This window comes from Miniopterus natalensis, chromosome 11 (genome assembly GCF_054644295.1).
Source record: "Miniopterus natalensis isolate mMinNat1 chromosome 11, mMinNat1.hap1, whole genome shotgun sequence".
NCBI classification, from domain to species: domain Eukaryota; kingdom Metazoa; phylum Chordata; class Mammalia; order Chiroptera; family Miniopteridae; genus Miniopterus; species Miniopterus natalensis.
The window spans coordinates 76,115,112-76,130,963 of NC_142091.1; the positions used below are offsets into that span (position 1 = coordinate 76,115,112).

A 15,852-nucleotide genomic window follows, 5' to 3' on the forward strand; every position below is an offset into this window, starting at 1 on the left:
ACCCCACGGCGCACCTGCATCTTTCCTGTCACGCGCCGAATCTGGGCCGATGCGGCATCGCCGAGAAGGGAGCGGTGTGTCCTGGGTGACTGAGCTGCGGGGAAGGGCCCGGGGGAGGGGGTCGGCTATCTGCTCTCAAGAGAGGAACGTCTGGGTTTCTGCGCTAATTTGAAAGCACCCTGTTTATTAGGGTTTCGCAGCAAAGCTTCCCTGAGACAGTCCCACAGTCCCCACCTGAGCCACCACCCTCTCTGAGCCGGGCGCACCCCAGGGGCCTCCTGGGCGGCAGGGCGGGCGGGCCGCGGGGACCGAGGCTCCGAGCACCGGGCGGTTCCTGCCGCGGGGGCCGCTCCTCCCAAGAGTATGTGTCAATTTTCTTTTTGTTTCGTAACAACTGCGTTTGTCACTCTAATTTTAGTGGCAATGTTTTTGTTCCAATCAGCGATCATTTTGGAGAAGTGGGCCGCTGAAGGAGCTCTTGGCACACAGGGTGACAAGCAATTTTTAAGTGGCAGAAGAAGGGTGATTTTTAACCACGCTGAATTCTAAACCCGTCTCGGGACGGTTAACGCTGGTCAGGGAGCAACGAGCTGTCTCTGGGCCACGTCCACGCCGCCGGCTGCAGCCCAGCAGGTGTTCGTGGCGGGCCCACTGCCGTCCGGGCCACAGGGAGCCCAGGCAGGGACGGGGCCACGCTGTGGCCGCTGCACACCTGGGATCCCGCCTGGGAGCATCAAACGCCGGCCGCAGAGAGGATCCGGGCCACGCGGTGGGAGCCCCTCATCGCCACCTCCAGCCCCGCTCCGGCCCCAGCGCCGGGAGCCCGCTGGCCACACCACCCTCACTCTCAGGGTCAAGATGCCAGGAGGTGGAGAGAGTGGCAGTTCCTCAAAAAGTGGAATGGGGAGTGACCGCCGGACCCAGCAATTCCGCTCCCAGGTGAGCGTCCAGATGAAGTGAAACGGGACACAATCAGACCACACAGGCGCGTCCACAGAGCCGGAGCCACAGCAGCCAAGCGCGGACACATCCAAGCGTCAAAGGACAGACAACGGGACACACACAATGGCTACTCCTCGGCCGTAACAGGGATGGAGCCCTCACACCTGCTACAACATGGACGAGCCTGGAAAACACGCTCAGCGAGAGACACCAGATACCAGACGGCACCGTATATGACCCACTTACAGGAGCAAACGTAAAGGGGCGTCCACAGAGCCGGAGAGCTCTCTGACTCGTCACCTGACTCAGGGCGCCCGGGCCTGGGCCTGGGCCTGGCTACAAGCAGCACCGAGAGCAGGGCCAAGCGCACCGGGCCCGCTGGCACCTCTGGTGGGCCGGGGGAGAGGCAGGAGAGCTTCCAGGAGGAGGTGGCCCCGGGGCCAAGGCTGGACGGAGGAACAGTTTGCCCCAAGGACGAGCAGAACGTGGACCTGGCCCGCAGGCCGGCCGTGGTCTCACGGGGGGCTCCTCGCGCTCCCTCCTGGCCACACTGGGTGACGCAGGGCCCCTTCCCTCAGCGGTCGCCCTGGATCAGGGCCACTCCGCGCAGCTAGACTCTGGGCGTCTGTACACAAGCTGGACCTGACTCACCGGCTCCACGAGGAGACACCAGGTCCTGCAAATGCCACGTGAGTTCTCGCCAGAGCCCAGTGCTGGGGATACAATGACTGCCTGAGGGTAAGGTGGCCAAGCACAGAGAGGGCAAGTGACTTCCCCCAGGTTACTCAGCCAAGCCAAACCCCCCCCCCAGTCCAGAGCCACAGACATTCAGCAGCTCTGTCCCTGGAAGAGCCGCCTGCAAGAGGACTCTGGGGTGGGGACAGGAGTTTTGATGTGGACCCTCAGGCATGAGGGGAGCTCGGGTGTGAGTCTACATGCCTCCGGCCTGGTCCCGCCCAGCCCAGCCGGGCCCAGACCCCTGGACTTCTCAGGACACCACAGGGCCCAGAGACCGGCTGGGCCACCGGACGCAGCGGGTCTCCGAGGGGTACCCCGCCTCCGCCAGTGTCAGAGCTGAGGGCGCCTTGCGGGGCACCAGCAGGTCAAGGTGCTGCCGGGGCGTCCGCCCTGGAGGCGGAGCAGCCTCCTGACTTTCCCCAAAGCGCCCCACGGGGCGGCCGAGCCGCCCAGGCACCCGGGGCTCGCCTCATGGGCGCTGGTCACGCCGAGAGGAGGCATCTCCCCTTCCCTACCCGAGACGCAGGGCCGGGCCCTCCACGCAGCCAGGGCCGGCCCCAGGGGCCTGCCGGGAAGTGGGTGTCGGGGGAGGTGCGTGTGAGGCGGCAGGTGAGAGCGCGGCGCCCGCTCCTTGGGCGGAGGGCGCTTTCCACCTCCTGCGCCTCGGGGACCCCAGGCGCCACTCCTCCGGAGGCAGGGCGGCCCCGCCCTCTCTCAGCTCTGCTGGCGACACTGACGCCCTGCTTTGCTCTCAGACGTGTCCCCGTTTGGATGATAAATGATGTACTTTCCCTGCCAATGAAATGCCTTCTAGGATCGTCCGCGAGAGAAGCCAAGAGCTTCAGGAACAGGAACTGGGTCAGATCGTCACCGGGGCCTGTGCCTGTGCCAGGGCTCGACAGGCGTGGCCGGGCAGGAGGGAGCCCAGGCTCACCCGGCCGGGCGCTCAGTGCACATGCTGCCCACCTGGGGCACACGCTGCAGGCCGAGGGCACACGCGGGGCTCCTTGAGCCTCCTGGGAGGGTACATGAAACTGTGCGCACACACGTGTGCATGGTTAGTGCACGTGTGTCTGTACAAGTGTACATGTATGTGTGTGCACCTGTCTGTACAAGTGTACGCGTATGTGTGTGCACCTGCGTGTGCATACGTGTGCACATGTGTGTGCAGCTATCACCGATCCACAGTGAGGTCTGTGACCCACCAAATGCTCTGTGTGCCAGCGGGAGATGCGCCAGCAACCTCCATGCGAGCTCCTGGGCCGGGGGGGCCACGGGCGGCTCCAAGTTGCAGAGCCACGGCTTACGCCTCGGGGCCCAGTATGAGATGGAAATCGGGCCCTTGTTAAACAATGATTGAGAATTTCAGGGCAGGGACTGCAGAGTGGGGCCCCTCGTGACTGTGTGGGTCACGGGTCCCTAAAGACAACGCCTGCTGATTGGGCAGAAGTTGATTCCATGTCCCCAAGTCGCCCGACCCAGGGGTGGGGCAGGTGCTACCTTTAGGGGCTGCAGAGAGCCGAGCCCTGTCAGGGTCCCTGGAGAAGCCCGGCCCACAGGCCCTGGCTGGCTGGGGCAGGATGCACAGAGTGCCCCCGAAACGCCGTGCCCGGCTGCGAGGCTGCGGGCGCAGGAGCCCGGCCCTCCCACGCCCACTTCCCACATTCATGCCTCCGCGTAACCTGCCAACGTGCGGCTTCACCCTTCCCAGGCGCACCCCGCGGCCGATGTCTATTCATTACCCCGCGGCTGTTTCCTATCGTCTCTTTCAGAGGCGCCAAGAACATCTTCACTCAGGAGCCAAGCACCAGCTGAGGGCTTTCATCTTCCAAACGAGCCCCGGCGCACTCAGGGGGCGGCCTGTGGCCCAGCTAGAGAGGCATCCCAGCCCTGCCTAACCCCAAAACGGGCGCCCAGGTGCCAGGAAAGAGGTCTCAAGTCTATCCTCACTGGCGTGACAGATGGCAGGTCAGTGGCCACCTGCACATGTTGGGAACCGCTCGTCCACGCCTCCTCTCAGGGAACAACCACATCTGTCTTCCAGGGCCCCCAGGAGCCCAGGTCACTCATGGTGGGCGGGGAGGACAGGTCCGCCAGCTTTCCAAGCTGGACGCCCCAGCCCCAGCGCATTCCTCGGGCTATTCAGGGGCAGGGAGAGGCCCATTTGCTGCACTCGGATGGCAGGGTGGGCAGGCAGAATCTGAGGCCACTGTGCATCTGGGCTGGCTGGAGGGAACTGCTCCCTGAAAATCTCAGGGGCTGAAGACCCAGAGAGACCCCGGCCTGGGAGGCCAACAATGCGTATTTTTCAGATTTCGTAATACTCCACTCCCTCCCCTACTGTTTACAAACTTTGTGATTTTAAAGAAGTCTCATCAAGTGGTGTTGGAGGGGTTTAAAGTGGGAGGGGCTGCACAGTTGAAATTGGGGTGAGCTGTGTACGAGAGGAAGAGTGGGGGCCTGCAACCACCCCCATGCAAGGTCCATCTGTGCACCCGTCCATCCATCCATCCATCCATCCATCCATCCATCCATCCATCCATCCATCCACCAATCCATTCACTCATCCGTCATCACCCACTCACCCACCCACTTAACCATCCATCCACTTAACCATCCATCCACTTAACCACCCATCTACCCACTCAACACGTATCCACCCGTCCACCTACCCACTCAATACCTATCCACTCTCCTGGTTCTTTGCCCACATGGGAAGCAATACGTGGTGATCAATGCACTTCAGCAACATTTGTTTGCAAACTTACAGGCCCCCACCTTCACTCGCACCATTTGCACCAATTAAATCTGCTCCACCTCAAGTTTCTAGATCCCAGCTCATCAAACACACCACCTGGAAGCTGGTGGCTGGGCTGGGTTCAGGGCCATGTCCTCATGTCCAGCCTGCTCTCCACGTCTTCAGTCTGTATGTATAGATGTGGTATGTTAGGTGACAAGGAGGACCTGGCAGCTCACATCCAGTGAGCGTGTCGGGGAGCCAGCCTGCTCCGGGAGCTTTCCATGATGGTCACCCACCCTCATAGCAGCCCTGCCATGAACACACTACCCCCGCTGCCATTTCACAGAGCAGGAACCAATGGCTCAGAGAGGCTGAGAAACTTGTCCAAGGTCACACAGCAAGGAATGGGTGAAGCTCTGGCTTTAGATCTGCACATACAGAACGAACCCGTGGAGAGCAGGCTGGACATGAGGACATGGCCCTGAACCCAGCCCAGCCAGCAGCTTCCAGGTGACCTTAAATCAGATTAGTGGACCCCAGTGTTTGTGCATTCTGTGGACCTGAGCTGCGGACCTTCTCTCCAGCACAGAGGACGGGCCCAAGGCTGACCCAGAGGCATCCGATCCCTGACAGGTGAACTTGCACCTGATCAGGTAACCGTCAGTGGACGGTCACTGCCCTCGGCTCAGACAACAAATGGCTCCCCTGGGGATGGGCCTGCACGGCAGGAAGGAGATGAAGGGAAGGTGCCCACAGAAACTAGCTCATGGAACAGAGCTTAGGTCATGGCCACGCCTCCTCCCCACGGTTATGGACTGAACTGCATTCCCCCAGATTCACAGGTTGAAGCTCTAACCCCCAGTACGACTGTGTGTGGAGATGGGGCCTTTAGGGAGGTAACTGGGGTTAAGCGAGGTTATAAGGGTGGGGCCTAATCCTACAGGACTGGTGTCCTTGTAAGAAGAGGAGGGGGTGCCAGAGGTGTGCACAGAGGCGGCCACTCGAGGACACAGGGAGAAGACGGCCGTCTGCAGCCAGGAAGAGAGGCCTCACTGGGAGGTGATACTGCTGACGCCTGGATCTGGGACCTGCAGCCTCCAGGACGGTGGGAAATCAGTGTCTGTTGTTTGAACCCCCAGGCGGTCATGTTTGGTCACAGCAGCCTTGGCAGACTAATGTCACACTCTTTCCTGTCCACGGCCATCTGCCCCATGTAAGAGTGAGAATGTCCCTAACCGTGAGTCTGAGCCACCCCACTCCCTCCCTCCAGAACCCACGGCCTGTGGTGACGGCTGGCTGTGCAGGGTGACTCCGGAGGGAGCTGCACATTCCCTAGAGGCAGGAGGGGCCTTGGGAAGGAGAGCAGGCTGGAGCCAGCATCCCCAGTTTGCCATGGTAACCAGGGGCCGACCACCCAACTGCTGGGAGGGGAGGGGTGGGGACGGCCTGGGTCCCAAAGCGTCACCGAGGACAGAATCCTCCCAAAGGAACAGGAAATGACAGACGGACCGGCAGAGCTCTATTTTGGGGGCCAGCCCGGCGGGGAAAGTGGTATTTAAAACACAAAGCAGCTGTGTAGAGATGCGGGTGTGAGCACTAAGCGATGTTCCAAGTGCGTTTTAATAAAGTGGCGTAAAAGAAAGGTTGGGGGGGAGATCCTGCCAGGGCTGTTTAACAAAAACAGTCGTTGCGGCCAGGACAAGGAGTCCTCGGGGACTTTGTTCCATGGGAACAGCCAGTCCCTCCTTCAGAAGCCGGCCCTTTGGTTGCTCATTAATATTCAAACTACAATTGTGTTCACAGAGGCACTGGCCTATATTTTCAAATGTCTCCAAGTTAACAAAAACATGCTATTTGGGAACCAACCACACCCATGGTGATGTCTCGCAGAGGGTTTCTACCCCCTATGACTAATGGGACTTTGGTTCAACCTCAGGACTCGGGGAGCCCCCGCCCGGAGGATGCCAACCAGGCCGCCTGGAAACCAGGGTGACAGCCCCCACCCCTTCTCTGCCTCCCAGGGCAGTGCTCCGAGCTGGGTGAGGGCAGGTTGGGGCAGTGGCCTTCTCTGCCAGGCCTCGCTGCCGCAGGGACGTCCGCAGATGCTGACCCCTCCCTCTGCCAGCCAAGGCATCCTGATGGTCCGAGGTGGACCGTCCCCCACACCCCAAGACATGGCCAGGCACATTTCTTACGCACACCCATTCCTCAGCTGCAGCAACGGGCCCTGGGTGGGCCTATGCATGACCGAAGTCACCCCTCTCAGGGCCGACCCTGGACTTTTGCTAAGCAGGCAGGAGAGAGCCACGAAATCCTCACATCTCGGGGGTGGCGGGTCCACCAGAGACTCCAGGCTGTCAGCTCTGACGGATCTGTGTTTGGGTCCTGGCTGGGCCACCTGTTGAACGCACTCCTCTGAGCAAGTCACTCGCCGTCACTGGGGAAGCCCATGCCGAGGAGGGGACCAGGCTGTGGCGCCCAGGAACTCAGCTGGCCGCTCACGTGGGGGTGCCGTGGACATATTTAGTAGAGTGGTTGACATGTCCGACCAACCGACTCTAAGTAAAGGTTTTTCCTCGACCATGTGGGTGGGCCTCGTCTAGTCAGTTGAAAGGCTTAAGAGCAAAACTGAAGTTCCCCGAGGACAGGAAATTCCGCCTCGAGCCTGCAGCCCTGGCGCCTGCCTGGCTTCCCGGCTGCGGGCCCGCCCTTTGGATTTCACACTCGCCGGCCCCGGTCGCGTGAGCCGTTCCTTAAAGTGAATCTCTCAAGGTTCACAGACACCTGTGACTACGTCTATATATTACTAGTCTGGAGAACCCCTGGCTGGTCAGTGACCAGGAGATGGCAGCTGGCTGGGGACCACGTGGCCCAGCACCTATGGCATCCCAGTCACAGGACTGGTCGCCGACAGCGAGGACTACGAGCCGGAGCCCCTCTCAGTGGGCAGAACCCCTGCACACTCCCTTCCAGGGCCTGCCGACTGGAGGCAGAGGCCCCGGCGGCCTCGAGAACAGTGACCAGGACCCTGGGTCACACCCTGGAGAGAAGCGGCCTGTCTGCTGACCAGGAGAACCCGCCACACAGGTGCCTGGCGGGAAGGAAGCGCAGGCTGCGTTACCCCTGAGGCCGTTACAGCAGCGACGTCACCCCTGATACACACAGCTAGGACCTCACCCCAATACACACAGCTGAGACCTCACCCCGATACACACAGCTGAGACCTCACCCCGATACACACAGCTGAGACCTCACCCCTGATACACACAGCTGAGACCTCACCCCGATACACACAGCTGAGACCTCACCCCGATACACACAGCTGAGACCTCACCCCGATACACACAGCTGAGACCTCACCCCGATACACACAGCTGAGACCTCACCCCGATACACACAGCTGAGACCTCACCCCGATACACACAGCTGAGACCTCACCCCGATACACACAGCTGAGACCTCACCCCGATACACACAGCTGAGACCTCACCCCGATACACACAGCTGAGACCTCACCCCGATACACACAGCTGAGACCTCACCCCGATACACACAGCTGAGACCTCACCCCGATACACACAGCTGAGACCTCACCCCGATACACACAGCTGAGACCTCACCCCGATACACACAGCTGAGACCTCACCCCGATACACACAGCTGAGACCTCACCCCGATACACACAGCTGAGACCTCACCCCGATACACACAGCTGAGACCTCACCCCGATACACACAGCTGAGACCTCACCCCGATACACACAGCTGAGACCTCACCCCGATACACACAGCTGAGACCTCACCCCGATACACACAGCTGAGACCTCACCCCGATACACACAGCTGAGACCTCACCCCGATACACACAGCTGAGACCTCACCCCGATACACACAGCTGAGACCTCACCCCGATACACACAGCTGAGACCTCACCCCGATACACACAGCTGAGACCTCACCCCGATACACACAGCTGAGACCTCACCCCTGATACACACAGCTGAGACCTCACCCCGATACACACAGCTGAGACCTCACCCCTGATACACACAGCTGAGACCTCACCCCGATACACACAGCTGAGACCTCACCCCTGATACACACAGCTGAGACCTCACCCCTGATACACACAGCTGAGACCTCACCCCTGATACACACAGCTGAGACCTCACCCCTGATACACACAGCTGAGACCTCACCCCTGATACACACAGCTGAGACCTCACCCCTGATACACACAGCTGAGACCTCACCCCGATACACACAGCTGAGACCTCACCCCGATACACACAGCTGAGACCTCACCCCTGATACACACAGCTGCGACGTCACCCCTGATACACACAGCTGCGACGTCACCCCTGATACACACAGCTGCGACCTCACCCCTGATACACACAGCTGCGACGTCACCCCTGATACACACAGCTGCGACGTCACCCCAATACACACAGCTGCGACGTCACCCTAATACGGTTACGGTGTTTCGCAGTCGGACAAGGCCTCCTGGTCCGTGCAACACCGGTGACCTCCTCTCCGCAAACATGGCTCTTTGTCCTGCGCCAGGAGCTGTGCAGGACGCGGGACCGAGAGGCTCTCCTGCCCTCCAGGGGCCTGGACACCAGGAGCGTGGGGCTGGAGCAGGCCCGTGACTAACACAATTCCCTGCAGAGTTTGGCAAGTAGCTCCGGGTCCTCCCCTGGGCTGAGGTCTGCAAAGACGTGAGTTGTAAATTGGGGCAGACCTGCCTCTCATGCAAAGAAATGAAAATACCAGTGACTCCCCTCGTCCGAGACCCTGTGCAGGCATCACCTCCGGCCCCTCATCACAGCCCTGCATTTCCTGAGAACGATCCGCTCTGAGCCCACGTGGGACCTGTGCCCGGGGAGCCGGCCAGGATGCCAGCAGTCTGCACAGGGCACACAGCAGAGCCACCGGCCCCGAGGTGGATGTGATCACTCCCAATGCAGGTGCTGAGCCTGGCTCCCCGCAAAGCCAGGGAGCGACCTGCAAGCCAGGCTCCTCCTACAAGACATTTGCTGCCCCACATCCCCCAAATCTCCTGGCTTTGCTCAACACCACCCCATGGACGTGGTCTCCGTTTAGCCCATTCAATCTTTTGGAGACTAGTTTTAGAACAGTTTTCAGCGAGGCCCGTGGGGAGCTCTAGAGCCGCTGGACCGTTTCCTTCGTGAGCACCGACCGCTTTTGAGCGGTTTCTACAGATCGTCCGATGCCAGCGTCTGAGACGGGCACACGAGCTCAACCAGGAGCCTTCGAGCATTTCACCCGCCAGCAAAGCCTGTTTCTGCTGGCGGGAGCTGAGACCACTTTCTGGAACGTGTCCCGAGCAGCCGCCCCTCTGTGCACACGCGCGTTTCAGGTCCGGACAGAGCCCAGAGGAACTGTATCAACCTGCTAGAGGGTCCGTGTCCTCAGCTCGGCTCTTCTCCGGAACAGTGTGCCAGCCGACTCCTCCCGCACGCTCCCGCACGCTCCCACACGCTCCCGCACGCTCCCGCACGGCTCGATTCCTTAAATCATGAGTCCCCGCCACAGCCCAGGCCTCAGCGAGGTCGCCTACCTGCCTGGCTGTCCCTGGGCTTGCACTGGACTTCCTCCACACACTCGGCCGGGAACCACCCGATGTGGCCGCGGGCACTGCCTTCCCAGAAGCCCCCTTCGCCGATGCTGAGAACTGGAGGCAAGGAAAAGACAGTGTTAGCGGCAGGGGCTGGGAAGGCCTGGGGGGGACCAGAGGGACAAGGGCTGGCAAGGGGAGTGAGGCCAGCAGGTTGGGCCTGGGGCAGCATGTCATCCGCCAGGCCTGGGGTCAGCCTTTCGGCAGCCAAGCTCTGGTCCATTTGCTGCTGACCAGGCTTCCTTCGGCTGTGGATGTGGGGACCGGGCAAAGAGTCCCTTGGAGAGGACAGTGCTGTGTGTTAGCACTGCGGTCCCCGGGTCCCCTGTCCCTCAGGGACAGAATGCAAGCCAAAGCAAAAGAGAGAAACTAACCGGAGCCGGAATCTCACAACCGACCTCTCTCCATCTCCAGAACGCAACCGATTCCCGGAGATGTGAGGACCCGGGAGGAGGGAGGCCACTCTCAAGAGGAAAGAGAACCACGTGAGCCAACCCCGAGCTGACCCTGGTGGCACAACGGATGCATGGAGACGCCAGGGTTTAAACATGTCATTTCTGCCATTTAAAAATTCACAAGAGGGACCTGACAGCCAATGAGACATTTCAGAGGAGGGAGTAAGTGAACTTGAAGACAGATCAATAGAAAGGATCCGAGGCGAAGAAAAAGGTGGAAATAAAAGGCAGGGCCTGAGACTTGCTGATGCTCCCAGATGTGGTCAGGTCTGCGTGCAGCTGGACCAGCAGAAGGAGAGAGAGAGGGGCTCCACCTGCCTTCAGAACCCGTCAACCTGCGGAGCTGGCCTGGTGAACATGAGGTGCGGTGTTGGGGGAAGGCGGGGACTGAGTTCATTGTGGGCTCAGGTCCAGACGGAGACTATGGGAAAGGCAGGATTGGACCCTGGCCTACCCCCCCTAGGGGGCCAGCTTCCTATCCGTGCCAGGCATCTTCTGAAAGCCGGCCCTCGATGGTGGAAAGCGGGCATGGCTGCCGTGTGTGGTGTGCCCTTTCTTGCTCTACCCAGTGAGCTCAGCTGTCCCCACGTGACCTTCAGCACCACACCTGCCCCATCTCACATCCCTCCCGTGGCCTTCAGCACCACAGGCCCCAGTCACAGCCACTGCCACCCTCCCTCTGTCCTGCACATGCCCCATGAGGGCCTCACATTTCTGACTTCCCTGCTCAGCAGCCATCGCTGGCTCCCCAGCATCCTGGGAACAGCCTCACTCTGTGGCCTGGCATCCGTGGCGGCCCTCAGAACACCACCTTTCAACCACGTTTCCTGGGATTCTGCCCTGGGAATCCTTCCATCCAACCCGGCGGACTCCCTGCTTGATCACCGCAGACCCAGGAGGCGGCTCATGCTGGGCCGTCCACCTAGACACCCCTCCCGACACCCAGCAGGACACTTCGGATCCTCCCCACGCTAGGACTTGTGCCAACGCAGCTTCTTCGTGAGGCCCTTGGGGTTTCAGGGCAGAAAGGAGCCCTGCCATGGATGCCCTCGGGGTCCCCTCCCCTGCACCCCGCAATGGAATCTCATGCCACGTGTGTGCCGTCTTCCCTGACACACAACAGGGACACCAAAGCTGCGTCCCGGGAATGGTTGGCGAGCATCACTCTGCTCCCATCTGCCCCTGGGGCTCCGTATTTCCCACAGGGGTACCTTGCCCTGACCTTGCCCCAGAGGCAGAGGCTATGCATGGACACTGACCTTTGACCCTGTCGCCACGGTGAAGGGGGATCTCGCCGTCGACCTGGGGCTGGTATGGCTTGACGACAACGAAGAGCCTCCCGGGCACCGCGCTGTACAGCTTCCGCTTGGGCCCGGGGTACTCGAAGGCAGAGCGCGCGTCCTTGTTGGCACCTGGCGGGAAGGCCGGCCTGCAGGGGAGGGAGCAGGGGCGGGGGTCACGGCTCGAGGCAGAAAAGGCCGCACTTCAGACCTGCGGCCAGGCCACTCCCAACAACAACGCCGCGTCGGGAGCAATCACATCGGAGCTCCTGGTTCTAGACGGGGCTGAAGACGGGAAAGGGCCCTGGGGTAGCATTTGAGGGTAGAAGACTCGGGCAGGCCCAGTAATCCCATCCTTGGCACGTCCCCAAATAAGTGAGAGCAGGAACCCAAACCGGGGTCCACACACCCACGTGCACAGCAGCATTAGTCACAGTAGTCAAGACGTGAAACAACCCGAGTGCCCGAGGACGGAGGATGGACACACAGAGCATGGTCCAGCCATACAGCGGAATATTATGCAGCCCTGAAAAGGAAGGGCACCCTGACACCTGCTGCACGGACGCACCTTGAGGACACTGTTCTGAGCGAATAAATCAGACACAGATGGACAGATCCTGGGTGAGTCCACTCACAGAGCAAAGCCACCCTGGCTTGGAGGCGGAAACGGGGGTTCCGGAAGGTTCTGGGGTGGTGGGAGTCTGCCTTGCCCTGCACACCCCTTCTGGGAAAAGTGGGAGCCATGAGCCCCTGCGATGTGGACAGTTCTGAAGGGGCCTCCGGCCTCGCACCTGCCCGCTGTCTGCTCCGGCCTCACCGGCCCCCCCGCCCCTCCCTGACGCCCAGCCAGCCCCTCTGTCTGTCTTAGGGCCTCCCCTCCTCCGGGGAGCCCTTGCTCCCCCACGGAGGTCTGCACCCTGGCTTGTGTGAGCTCTGACTCCGGGGCCTCTGCCAGGGGCATCTGTGGCTCCGTGTCTTGAACTACATCAACCCCTGGGGCTGACACTGCCCTGCCCTCCCTTCGGGCGCTGCGATGCGGAATTCACGCCGTGAGCACCCAGCGTGGAGGAGGCGGGTCATTCGCACATTCGTGAGACCAACCAGCAGAGCAAACGCTGTCCCCAAACACAGAAAGACAAAATGTGGCAGGTGAGGGGTGGCCCGTGTAGTGCCAGGACCCCAACTCCTCAGCAACCCAGATGCACTGCTCCCCCAGGGTGAGCCCCCTCCACCTGGCGCCTCCTCCCAGGTGACCGACAGAAACCTGGGAGCCCGGCTCCTCATCGATCGCCTACTGTGGGCCCCCCAGAGATGGGCTACGCTGGGCTGGGGGCAGGCAGGGCAGTGCGACAGTCTAACTCCACACCTGGCCCAGCCAACCTCCGCCTGGCTCCTGCCCCGTGCCCACCTCGCCCCCACCCTGTCCCTGCCCTGCCAGTGGGCCCATCCCCCTCTTTCTGGGTCAGAATGGGACCAGGGGAGGGAGCAGCAGCCACCGCTGCCAAAGGAAACCAGGTCCCCGGTCCCCAGGGCAGCAGTGCTCTGGCATCCTGGCCCCATGCTCCCAGGGGGGCAGGGGAGGCTCGCGGGGGGGGGGGGTGACTTCTGAGGGCCCAGGCTCCACCTGGAAGGCCCTGTTCTCCATGCAAACCTGCACCTGAACTGGAGGCGCCTGTCTCAGTCTAGAATCCCTTGCGGGGCTCAGGAGGCACAGCCCCTCCTCGTGGAAATACTGGTGACACTGGCGTCACCTACCTCCAGGGGGCTGGGGGCCCAGGCTCCGGGCCGGCCCTGCACACGCCAACGTCCCGATCCTGGGATGGCCTAGCCCCGGGCAGTGGGCTGACCCCTCTGCCAGTCTTATCCATCCGAAACTCAAATGCCCACCTGGCCTCAGCTTCCCTTGGCCGAGTTCAAGCAACCAAAGCAGCCTGGTTTAAAAGACAGACCCTCCCGAGCCCCTGCCAAGTCTCTGGGGACAGGAGACTTCCCAACTGGGCCCCGGCCTGTGGGGATGGTGGGTGCTGCTGTCCCCTGTCCGGGGAGAAGCAGGAGCCTCAGGGACGCAGCCAGTGAGCCACAGGCACACTGAGACTCCGCCTGAACACAAGAGCATGAGCCTCCCCGTCACCGAGCCAACCCCACCCAAGAAATGCTTGTTGGGTGCAAGGGGGGCCTGCTGCCCAGACTTTGCTAAAGTAGATCAAGGGCTGTCCTGAACACGGCGAGAGCCAGTGGGCCCCTGGTAGCTGGGAGGGGTCCTGGGAGGATCCCACTCGCCTTCGCCGCACTGGGAGATGAGGGATGGGGCAGGTGGGTGCCCCGGAACCCAGTCAATGGCCGGTTCTCGGGGACCCAGAGCAGCTACGCCAGTGGGCGCCACCAGAGGGCGCGTCGCAGGCAAGCCTTGCACCTGGGGCAGGGGGCGGGGCAGGTGCTCCGGGAGCCTGTCTGGGACAGGCGGTGGGCAGCGGGCAGGGCACTGGCCGCCCGGGGCCAGCACTGTAGCCCTGCACCCCGGCTGGCTGGCTGACCGCCCCCAGCTGTTACAAAGGGAACAAACGCCTGGCCTTGGGCTGGACGTGGATTGAGCTTCAGGTGGGGCCCACGTGGACCAAGCGCTTCCTGTCGCAAGGCCCTGTCCTGAATTCACTCGCTCGGTCTGGGGAGCAGCCCGGGAAGCTGGCGGTTTCATAACCCTCACCTTACAGGCGCCACAGGTGAGGCCCAAAGGGTTAAGTACCTGCCCCCGTGGAGTCCAGAACATGCGCTGGGGGCCCTGGCAGCAGCACTCAGGACAGGCTGGCTGCTGTGATTATCACAGACACACAGTGCACGCACACAGACACACATGAGCACGCATGCAACACAAGCACATGCATGCACACACACAATGCATGCACACATATGCACAAAGACACCTGCATCAACACAAATGCACGCTTGCACATACACACAAGTGCACACACACACAATGCATGCACACATGCACACACATGCATACAACACAAACGCATGCAAACATACACACAAGTACACACAATGCATATGCATGTGAACACAGAGTGCATGAAAACATACATGCGTGGCAATGCAAATGCACACACATAACGCGTGAACGCACACATCCATGCAACACAAGCGCATGCACACAAGTACATGCACACACATGCACACACAGTGCATGAACACACGCATGCATGCAACATAGTGCGCACACACAAATGTGCACCCGTGCATACAGAAACGCACACATAGAAACACAGACACATACACACGCTCACACCACCGGCTCACACCCGCAGGCACACCTGCACAGGAAGCCAGGGACAACCAGACAGGGTCCCTGTCATGAGCCCAGTGGCTATTCTCTCCCACGGGCAATATCTTCTTTGCAGCTTTTGCAAGTCCCTGGCCACTCTGCCTTTGGAATTGTATTAGATTTCGCAGTGGAGGAAGGGGACACACTCTCCCTAAAATTATAGTCATAATTCTAGCGGATAGTGTGAAGTGGAATTTTCTGCCTCGGGGGAATCCTTTAATTTAGCTTTAAACTGTTCTTAGCACCTGGGACGTCTCCCTCGGGGTGACTCAAAGAGCGAATCTAGACCAGAGCCAGCAACTGGATCTCACCGTGTGGAAAATGAGACTCGGTGGGAAGTGTCGCTGGGCTAAAGCACCGATGTGGGCTGGGGGCTGGGGGCTGGGGGCTGGGGGCTGGGGGCTGGGGGCTGGGGGCTGGGGGCTGGGGGCTGGGGCTGGGCCAGCATGGAGAGGACCAGCCCGCAGCCCCCTCGGAGGGCAGGGGACGGGCTCCCATGGGCACATCCTCTCCACGACCTCTGTAACTGCAGCAGGAGCCCTGGCCTGCTGCTCAGGGTCACAGCGGTCACCCTGTCCCCAACCACATGAAGCACCGGGCCCTCCACCCAGCCTCCCCCGAGCCCCCTTCCACATCCCCGACCTTAGCTGGGGCACCACAGATGGGGTTGGAGGGCCCAGCGCCTTCGGAGGCCGGGGAGGAAACGTGGAAGGCGGGTGGGGGGTCGCGTGACTG

General features: G+C 61.1%; 1 protein-coding gene across 1 annotated transcript in view; it reads right to left on the reverse strand.

The window, feature by feature from the left end:
- Positions 1 to 15,852, reverse strand: part of LOC107540356 (SH3 and multiple ankyrin repeat domains protein 2) — a 214,349-nt gene that overhangs the window by 127,737 nt on the left and 70,760 nt on the right. Inside the window, exons 11-12 of the mRNA XM_087822068.1 lie at positions 11,775 to 11,944; positions 10,004 to 10,117 (exon numbers count right to left, since the gene is read on the reverse strand). Coding sequence (XP_087678194.1) covers positions 10,004 to 10,117; positions 11,775 to 11,944 — 284 coding nt within the window. The remainder of the gene's footprint in view (positions 1 to 10,003; positions 10,118 to 11,774; positions 11,945 to 15,852) is intronic.